Here is a 10,000-nt window from a genome sequence, read left to right as displayed (position 1 = left end):
TCTGTGAACCTGTCTGTCTGTCTGTGAACCTGTCTGTCTGTCTGTGACCTGTCTGTCTGTCTGTGAACCTGTCTCACTGTCTCCTCCCCCTGCAGATGATGGGGCTCCACCTCCCCGAGGCTCCGGCCCCAGACAGCGATGAGGAGGACGACCCGGAGGGGGCGGCGGCACAGCGGAGCCACGCCTCCATCCCCATGGACGCAGGTAAGACCGGCAGAGACTTCAGGTGCGTTTGTTTAACGTCACCCGGCAGCCAGTTTGGATTTTTACTTCCCATTCATTTCCCAGGATGCCCTATTGTCTGAAAGCAGGATGTGTTGTTGAATCTGTTCACCAACGTGTTCAATGTCAGTTTCCATTCAAATGAATGGGAAGAAAAAATCTGAACGCTACAAACTGGTCCAGCTGATCTTGGTGAGGAGATTATATTCATTATAACCCCATGTAGTGGAATATTGCTTTAAATCACAGTGTGACTGACTACTTTTATGGAGTTGTTTTTTAACAGTTTTATTTTTTAACTAGAGTTTTGATTCCTGTATGTTGTGTTCAGTGTCTCAGTGTGACTCGGTGTGTTTCCTTCAGATCATGTGGAGTTGGTAAAAAGGACCATGGCGGCGGTGGCGTTGCCGTCGCTCGGCGTCCCGGCCTGGGCGAGGGAGATCTCCGACGACCAGTGGGAGGACATGGTGCAGCACACGCTGCAGAGCCGGCAGAGCGCCGCCGGGCTGCGGCTGCACCGCAGAGCCCCCATCAACTGACCCTGAACGCACCGCAGAGCCCCCATCGACTGACCCTGAACGCACCGCAGAGCCCCCATCGACTGACCCTGAACGCACCGCAGAGCCCCCATCGACTGACCCTGAACGCACCGCAGAGCCCCCATCGACTGACCCTGAACGCACCGCAGCCTGGAGTGCAGAAGAGTATTTGGGCCATTGTAGGGGATTTTTTTTTTACTGCAGCCGGGGGGATTCTGAGAAAAAACTCTGAAATTCTGAGATTAAAGGCGCGAGAGAAAAAATACTCAACGTTCACAAATTTCTGAGTTTGTTCTCAGAGTTTTACCCTCCTCCCCCCGGCTGTGTTAAAAAAAAAAAGTTCACCTACAATGGCCCTGATACTCTTCCATACTGGAGGAACATCAACTGACCCTGAACGCACCGCGGCTGCAGGAACATCAACTGACCCTGAATGCACCGCGGCTGCAGGAACATCAACTGACCCTGAACGCACCGCGGCTGCAGGAACATCAACTGACCCTGAACGCACCGCGGCTGCAGGAACATCAACTGACCCTGAACGCACCGCGGCTGCAGGAACATCAACTGACCCTGAACACACCGCGGCTGCAGGAACACTAACAGAGAGCAGAGCAGCAGATTCATCTGAACTGCATACATTTGAAATTTTCATTCTCATATTGAACTGTTGAATTATAATTTCAAATTCAGTTTTCTTCATTCAGAATCACTTTCCTGCGACACATTAAGAAAACTGAATTTGAAATTATAGTTAATAACAATAATAGTCACATGCAATATGGAATTGTGCCTTATTATTATTATTTTTGAACACATCTAGTGTTTCAACTGGTTCAACAGTTTAAAATGAGTTTGACTAATTCAATTACTGCAATTCAAATCAAATCTCTGTGATTTCTCTCCACAGTGAAGCTGATGCTGAGCTGGAGGCAGTTTGACCTCTGACCTCTGACCTCTGAACTCGACCTGCAGGGGGTTAAAGGCTCATAGAGGAGTTCAGATCCTGTTTCTATCCAGATACGATCAAAGATGTAGAGCAGACATTGTTAAAATGTGACTTTGTGGTTCAATTTAAAGTTATTACATCTTCAAAACTTTTTTCCAGTCAGTTTCAGTCTAATGCATCACAGCTGGACTCGCTCCTGATTGGCTCCCTCACTAAAGAATGACTGGAATCCGTCCAGTCAGGGTCCGGTCTGCAGCATCTGAACTGAAGCCTCCACTCAGCAGGTTTACCTCAGAGAGGAGCCGCTGCTGTCGGCCAATCAGGAGCCAGTACTGTGATGACTCAGTCTTCACATTCATTCAGTTTAACTCGTTCAGGTTCAGCTTTGAACTAAACTACATTTATCTGCAGAACATCATGAAGAACTTTATCCTGATCCATCTGAACACTGAATATGGAGTTTCAAAGCGTTAGCGTTAGCATGTAGCATCATGACAGCTCAGCCAGTCAGCTGAAGAAGCTAATTTAGCCAAACGTCGGTGTAGAGGCTCTGTCTGCTGCTTTAGCATGCTAACACTTTAGCATGCTAACACTTTAGCATACAGTCTGTTAAGTAATTACAGGCGACAATCTTCATCATTAGTGAAGTTCATTATAAATCAGCAGTGCTAACACTTTAGCTGTCTGGCTAACTTCACTCCCTGTGTGAACAACAACTTCCGTTCAGAATCTCAGGCCGGTAAAAGTTTGTTGGATTTTCTGTTTCACCAAACAATCCTGTCAACGAATCATCAGCCTCACAGCTGCTGCAAATTAGAATTTTCTCACTTTTAGCATAATGCTAGTCGCCTACATTACTGAACATGCTGTATGCTAAAGTGTTAGCATGCTGTATGCTAAAGTGTTAGCATGCTGTATGCTAAAGCGCTGCAGACAGAACCTCTACCAGACACAGGATTTAGGTCTGGATCCCCTCCTCAGATGTTGGTGAGGAGACTGATGGGACAAACTGACAGGACGTCTGTTTAGTCCTTTAATGCTGAGAAGGTTTTGGGAAACTGGAACCTGGACTCCTAACCTTGGCCTCCATATTTAAATCCTGAACTGAAGCATGGAGCCTGTGATCCAGACTGACAGACAGCTGAAGGTCTGAAGTCTGTGACTCCAGGAATCGATGGATTGAGATTTTGAAGGATCCCATCTGTCTGGTCCAGATCTGATCTGGATCAGCCTGTTCACATCAGATCAGATCAGATCTGGTTCAGCCTCAGACCTTCAGGTCCAGATGGTTTCTGCTGCAGCAACAGGACAGAAAATTAGGAGTTTTGTTCCAAAGTGTAATCCATCATCAGAATGATCAACAGCTCAACATTAAAACCAGTTCTGCTGCTTTTTAAACACCAACAGACCAGATCAGCAGAGTTCAGACCGGATCAGTAGAGTTCAGGCCGGATCAGCAGAGTTCAGACCGGATCAGCAGAGTTCAGACCGGATCAGCAGAGTTCAGACCGGATCAGTAGAGTTCAGACCGGATCAGCAGAGTTCAGACCGGATCAGTAGAGTTCAGACCGGATCAGCAGAGTTCAGACCGGATCAGAGTTTTGTTTTGAAGCCGTTCCTTCTGTTGTACAGAAACCACATTCCACCTTAAAGCCTTTTACTGAATTGTTTAACTTGTTTTTAATGAGTTCCTTTTCTTTGTGTTTTGCTGATTACCAGATTGTAACTGAATCAATGTGTTTGATCATGTGTATATATGAATATCTGAAGCTAATTAACATAATTATGTAACTCCCATGTGACACAGTGAAGCTCTCTGGTTGTCAAACATGTCCACTTTATTTCTCTTATTTTGTTCTGTACATACATGAACATCTGTACAAAATCCCACTTTCATACTGTGTGATGCTCTATCTAATTAAAGTACAACATATGTACAGAATGACGGGGAAGCAGCTTTCTGATTGGTGGGGGGAGGAGGGGGAGGGGGGGGGGTGAAGTGGAGAGACCCTTTAATTTCTCTCTAGTGTTTCATCTTCATCGTCTTCACCGCCACTGGACAAAATGACATCAGACCTCAGATACTGTCACATGACCTTTGACCTCCTCACTGTTGGCTGCTGATCTACAGACTGAAGTTTATTCTGCTGTCGAGTCTTTAACACTGAATCATAAAGTCAATCAGCTGGACGGATTTCAGAGGTCAGAGGTCAGCGACACGCCGGAACTGAGTCATGATTTCCAAAATCACCAGATCAGATCAGATCAGATCAGATCAGATCAGATCATCACCATATGATTCACTGAGAGATGATGATCGGTAATATTGATCTGTCGCCCAGTAACAATGTTCCTCTAAATGGGTTTAAAATGTAACAAAATGTTTAAACTTCTTATACAACAATAACTGCCAGTTAATGTAATAATGTTATTACAGCAGTTTATCACATTAACAGGTTTTATTGTATTTCCAACCCATTCAGAGACGTTTTATGACATCATCAGTCTAAAGCTGCTGGCAGTCAGCTGATGTTCGTTTGTGTTTAAACTGTGTGATCCTTCATCTGGATCAACCAGAGCTCTGGAGGCCATTTTGTCCAGCAGCCGGCGAGGAGGCGGGGCTAGTCCCCACTGTTGGAATGGTCAGAGTGATTGACAGCAAATCTCAGAAGGACACGCCCACATGACGGCGAGGAGAGGGCGACGTGCGACAAGAGGAACGAAAAAACCAGCGAACAAGAACGGAAAGGGGGGGGGGGGGGCAGTAGCCAGTGTAAACATTACAGGACGGGGGCGTGGCCAGGGGGCGGAGCTGGGGGCGGGGCCAATATACATGACAATATACAGTACACAAAGATTTGCAACAAGAACTGCAGGCAAAAATGTCCATTTCTCCCCACAATGTGCCTGAAGAATAAAGCAGATATTTCTTCTCATATAATTTGTTCCATCTTCTGTATATTTCCTATAAGGAGATTGTTTCTGTGCACCAACATGCACCGCAGTGCATGAGTTGGTTTTATTTCATTTTTTCAAAAGAATATTGCTTAGGCGCTCGAAGAACGTAAAAGTACAGCAGGGAGAGAGCTGGAGGTCAAAGGTCAAATCAACTAAAACCCTTTTTGTTCTGAGGCTGAGAAGCAGAATGAAAGAAAAGGAGAGAAACGCAGAGAAAAACAGAAGAACAGATGTGACGTTCTAACAGAACCGACACTAACATCTGGAGCAGAGGATGGAGAACGGAGAACGTTTGTTGGCTGAATCCGCCGGTCAGTCGGCTACAGCTGTTTTTATTTTCATGTTTATTTCAATTACGAAATTTAATTAAAAACTCACTGAAACGTCTTAAATTTCTCCTGGACAAGAACCAGCTGGACTTATTCTGATGTGTTTTCATTCTGCTGAACATCTGATTTCAGAGAGTCAGCTTCCTGCTTTTATTTTGGAGAGATCAACCCAAACCTGGAGTTAGTTGGAGTGAGCGGAGGAGCGACCTGCAGGAGGAGGAGCGACCTGCAGGAGGAGGAGCGACCTGCAGGAGGAGGAGCGACCTGCAGGAGGAGGAGCAACCTGCAGGAGGAGCGACCCGCAGGAGGAGGAGCGACTTGCAGGAGGAGCGACCTGCAGGAGGAGCGACCCGCAGGAGGAGGAGCGACCCGCAGGAGGAGGAGCGACCTGCAGGAGGAGCGACCCGCAGGAGGAGCGACCCGCAGGAGGAGGAGCGACCCGCAGGAGGAGGAGCGACCCGCACGAGGAGGAGCGACCTGCAGGAGGAGCGACCCACAGGAGGAGCGACCCGCAGGAGGAGCGACCCGCAGGAGGAGCGACCTGCAGCGACCCGCAGGAGGAGCGACCCGCAGGAGGAGCGACCCGCAGGAGGAGCGACCTGCAGCGACCCGCAGGAGGAGCGACCTGCAGCGACCCGCAGGAGGAGCGACCCGCAGGAGGAGCGACCCGCAGCGACCCGCAGGAGGAGCGACCTGCAGCGACCCGCAGGAGGAGCGACCCGCAGGAGGAGCGACCTGCAGGAGGGGCGACCCGCAGGAGGAGCGACCCGCAGGAGGAGCGACCTGCAGGAGGGGCGACCCGCAGGAGGAGCGACCCGCAGGAGGAGGAGCGACCTGCAGGAGGAGCGACCTGCAGGAGGAGTGACCCGCAGGAGGAGCGACCTGCAGGAGGAGCGACCTGCAGGAGGAGCGACCGGCAGCGACCTGCAGGAGGAGCGACCCGCAGGAGGAGCGACCTGCAGGAGGAGCGACCCGCAGGAGGAGCGACCTGCAGGAGGAGCGACCTGCAGCGACCTGCAGGAGGAGCGACCTGCAGCGACCTGCAGGAGGAGCGACCCGCAGGAGGAGCGACCTGCAGCGACCTGCAGGAGGAGCGACCCGCAGGAGGAGCGACCTGCAGGAGGAGCGACCTGCAGCGACCTGCAGGAGGAGCGACCCGCAGGAGGAGCGACCTGCAGCGACCTGCAGGAGGAGCGACCCGCAGGAGGAGCGACCTGCAGGAGGAGCGACCTGCAGCGACCTGCAGGAGGAGCGACCTGCAGCGACCTGCAGGAGGAGCGACCCGCAGGAGGAGCGACCTGCAGCGACCTGCAGGAGGAGCGACCCGCAGGAGGAGCGACCTGCAGGAGGAGCGACCCGCAGGAGGAGCGACCCGCAGGAGGAGCGACCTGCAGGAGGAGCGACCTGCAGGAGGAGCGACCCGCAGCAGCAGCAGCTGAACTCCAGCAGCTTCACAAACATTTACTATTTGCATAATTTCCCAGAACTCTGGGAAGTCTGGGAAACATCTGAACCCATCTTAAGGATTACCCAGAAACCCTCTTGTCTGACCCCGCGACCTGATGAGTGACAGCTACATGTCTCGTTTGGGAACAGACGGAACAGACGGAACATGGAGAACATTCAGTTTGGTTGAGGAGCTTCAGGACAAAAGGATCTTTTGAGGAACAGGAAGTCTTCTGCTTCCTCATGCAAACACCCGCTGCTGACATCACACACACTTCTTCTTCGTTGGGCAACATCAGCTGTCAGCAGCCAATCATATACCAGCATTGGCTGATGTCCCGCCTCCCACTCTATTTGCTCTGCAGCTGTCAGTCGAGCTCTTCCACCTGCAGCCCAAACTGACAGTTTAACACTGTGAAAGACATCTGATCTGATCAATCTGTGATCAATACATTCAGTTATTTTTTATTGATGAAGTGTCAGTTACTGTTTTGTCGAACCCACTTTCCCTCAGCCTGCCTCATCTGCTTCTACTGCAGCTAGTGATTTACTACGTTTCCCAGAATGCCTTTCAACAACCAGAGAATGGTGGGGAGTTGTTGTTTTCAGTCAAAGCCTGGTGTGTGAGCGTCTCTGACCGCAGCCTGTCTCTCTGCTGCAGTGCATTCTGGTCTCTCTCCTGCTCCTGCAGTGCATGCTGGTCTCTCTCCTGCTCCTGCAGTGCATGCTGGTCTCTCTCCTGCTCCTGTGGTGGAGAAACTGGTCTCTCTCCTCTTCTACGATGGATTTCTCCCTGTATGATTGTTGAACGTCTCTCGGTGCAAAATGGCGGCTCTAGAAAGAAGCCCTCGCTCTTTGATTCTGAGGGACTGACACCAAAACCTGACGTTTACCGCTGAGGTTTTACATCCTGAAACATTTTCTCATATCAAACTATAAATATCTGGAGGTGACGTCACCTCGTCTGTGATTGGCCGGTTATCCACCGAGAAGAAAAACACAACAGAGATGAGTTCAGATGTTTCTGTTCGGTCTTCACATTTCTTCTCAGGTGCAGGAAGTGGAAGGAGTGTGATGCTCTGAACCGTCGCCACGGCAACACAGACCAAACAAAAACAACCCAATAGGACAGAACAGCAGGCAGCAAGAAGTCCGGGGGGGGGGGGGGACAGAGAAGGGAGATGATTGGTCAGGTCAGGTGCCACAGCAGGCGATTGATTGGATGAGAGCCGGAGGGGGCGGGGCTCCGGAGGGAAGTTGCTCTCGGAGAACTGAGCCGGGATCAACCTCCTGTCCGCAGGCAGGAAGTCAGAACTGACCGATCCACATCTCCCATGATGCACCAGTCCCGCTGTGATCTGTGTTTTGAGGTTTGCTGCAGATTTACACTGAGAGAGGCTGAGCTCACACTGATCTGTTTACAGTGAAGTGACTGGAGACACACGGCCTGCGCCGCTGTCCGGGAGCCGACCAATCACAAGGCAGAGGAGGCGGGGTTTGACGGTGCGCAGGCGGCTGGCAGGACGAACATGGAGCAAGCGGCGGTTACAGACTCAGTGTGGAGTTTTATCTGCTTCCTGTTTGCTGCAGCCGGTCGCCATGGAAACAGACTCCTCAGCATGAGATGCGGCCGACAGGACGGTGTGAGCTCGGCCTCGCGCTGCGTTCAGGTCACGCGCCGCCGCTCGCTGTTCCGGCTTGGAAGCGTTCGCTTGTTGAAACGCCCACATCCAAGATGGCGGTCGTAAAATGTTTTGTTACTTTAAATGAAGCAGAGACAAACTGCAGCTTGTTTGTCGTCAGCAGAGTGGAGTGAACTGGTGGGAACAGAACTGATCGTTTTATTTTTAGGAACCCGCGGGTCCCACAGAGAGCAGCAGGGGCGCAGCGAGCGCTTTCTCATATTTACGGTGAAACCGGCGTGTCCCGAACGCAGCGTGACTCCTCCCACCCGGGATCTGACCCCAGACCGGCATCTCCGCCGCAACTTCAACTTCCCGCCCCGAGAGGAGAGAGGGGGGCGGAGCCGGGCTCGGCGGGGACCGCCTCCCCCCGTCAGAGAGCCTCCTGATTGGCTGTCAGGTATTCCTCGGCTCTCTTGTGCGCCTCCAGAGCTTTGATGGTGTAAACATCCTGCGGCAGCTCAGACTTCCTGCGCATCAACACCTTCTCCTTCTTCAGCTCCTTCACACCCTGCAGACAGACAGACAGGTGGAGAGAGAGACAGGTAGAGAGACCGGCAGAGAGAGAGACAGACAGACAGGTGGAGAGAGAGACAGGTAGAGAGACCGGCAGAGAGACAGACAGAGAGACAGACAGACAGGTGGAGAGAGAGACAGGTAGAGAGACCGGCAGAGAGAGAGACAGACAGACAGGTGGAGAGAGAGACAGGTAGAGAGACCGGCAGAGAGAGAGACAGACAGACAGGTGGAGAGAGAGACAGGTAGAGAGACCGGCAGAGAGACAGACAGAGAAACAGACAGACAGGTGGAGAGAGAGACAGGTAGAGAGATCGGCAGAGAGAGAGACAGACAGAGAGACAGACAGACAGGTAGAGAGAGAGACATTTAGACCATCATGGGACACTAAAAATCTCCACTGAAACCAGGAGAATAACAATAACATAATAATTATTGTGTGTGTGTGTGTGTGTGTGTGTGTGTGTGTGTCAGGGTAGGAATTGCATCACTCTGGCCGTGACGCCGTACGCCCCCCATGGTATTTGTGCCCTGCTGCTGTCAGTCAGAGGAACAGAATGGTATCGGCCCACTGGTGTCAGTACTTCCTTACAGCCACCAGATGGCGACGAAGAGCCAGAGCTCCCACACAGAGTCCAGTCTGTCTGGACTGAAATGTCTGGTGAAGATCGCTGTGAGTCAGAACAGTCTCAAACTTACGGTAGAAACGTGAGTAACTAAAATCTGCCGTTTTTGGCGAAAATAATATAAGCCTTGGTGAAATATTTTGGCAAGAACATAGATTTTTGTCAGTGTGACTTAAAATGTGAAGTTTCCCCTAAAATGGCGGACGTTGTATCGTTCCAATCGTGGTGCGTTTAGGGTCATTGGAAAGCTCGGAATTTCTAGTGTCCAGCGATACCAAGCAAGCATGTTACTGTAGACTGATGAGAAAATTATCCCGGATCTTTTGATCACAACTTGCTCTTATATTTACAAAGTTTATATTTGTACGACTTTATTGTTAAAATACTTTGTAATAAAACAACATACAACATACTTTACACATTCTGAAAGCTGAAGACCCCGTGTTTTCAAAACAGTTTGTCTTCTATAAATAGAACAGTTTTTCGTAACTACGCTGGGGGCGTGGACCCTAACGTTACCGGGGGGCGGACCCTAACGTTACCGGGGGGCGGACCCTAACGTTACCGGGGGGCGGACCCTAACGTTACCGGGGGGCGGACCCTAACGTTACCGGGGGGGCGGACCCTAACGTTACCGGGGGGCGGACCCTAACGTTACCGGGGGGGGCGGACCCTAACGTTACCGGGGGGCGGACCCTAACGTTACCGGGGGGCGGACCCTAACGTTACCGGG

General features: G+C 51.0%; 2 protein-coding genes across 2 annotated transcripts in view; one reads left to right on the top strand and one right to left on the bottom strand.

The window, feature by feature from the left end:
• mea1 (male-enhanced antigen 1) overlaps positions 1 to 3,642 on the top strand; it is a 6,411-nt gene extending 2,769 nt beyond the window's left edge. Inside the window, exons 4-5 of the mRNA XM_078288860.1 lie at positions 96 to 204; positions 586 to 3,642. Coding sequence (XP_078144986.1) covers positions 96 to 204; positions 586 to 761 — 285 coding nt within the window. The 3' untranslated portion in view covers positions 762 to 3,642. The remainder of the gene's footprint in view (positions 1 to 95; positions 205 to 585) is intronic.
• A 4,602-nt stretch (positions 3,643 to 8,244) lies between these two features.
• ppp2r5d (protein phosphatase 2, regulatory subunit B', delta) overlaps positions 8,245 to 10,000 on the bottom strand; it is a 26,757-nt gene continuing 25,001 nt past the window's right edge. Inside the window, exon 16 of the mRNA XM_078288656.1 lies at positions 8,245 to 8,636. Coding sequence (XP_078144782.1) covers positions 8,499 to 8,636 — 138 coding nt within the window. The 3' untranslated portion in view covers positions 8,245 to 8,498. The remainder of the gene's footprint in view (positions 8,637 to 10,000) is intronic.

Source organism: Centroberyx gerrardi, chromosome 15 (assembly GCF_048128805.1).
Source record: "Centroberyx gerrardi isolate f3 chromosome 15, fCenGer3.hap1.cur.20231027, whole genome shotgun sequence".
NCBI classification, from domain to species: Eukaryota; Metazoa; Chordata; class Actinopteri; order Beryciformes; family Berycidae; genus Centroberyx; species Centroberyx gerrardi.
Note: the sequence above shows the minus strand (reverse complement) of the source record. Positions and strands in the feature narration are given on the sequence as shown.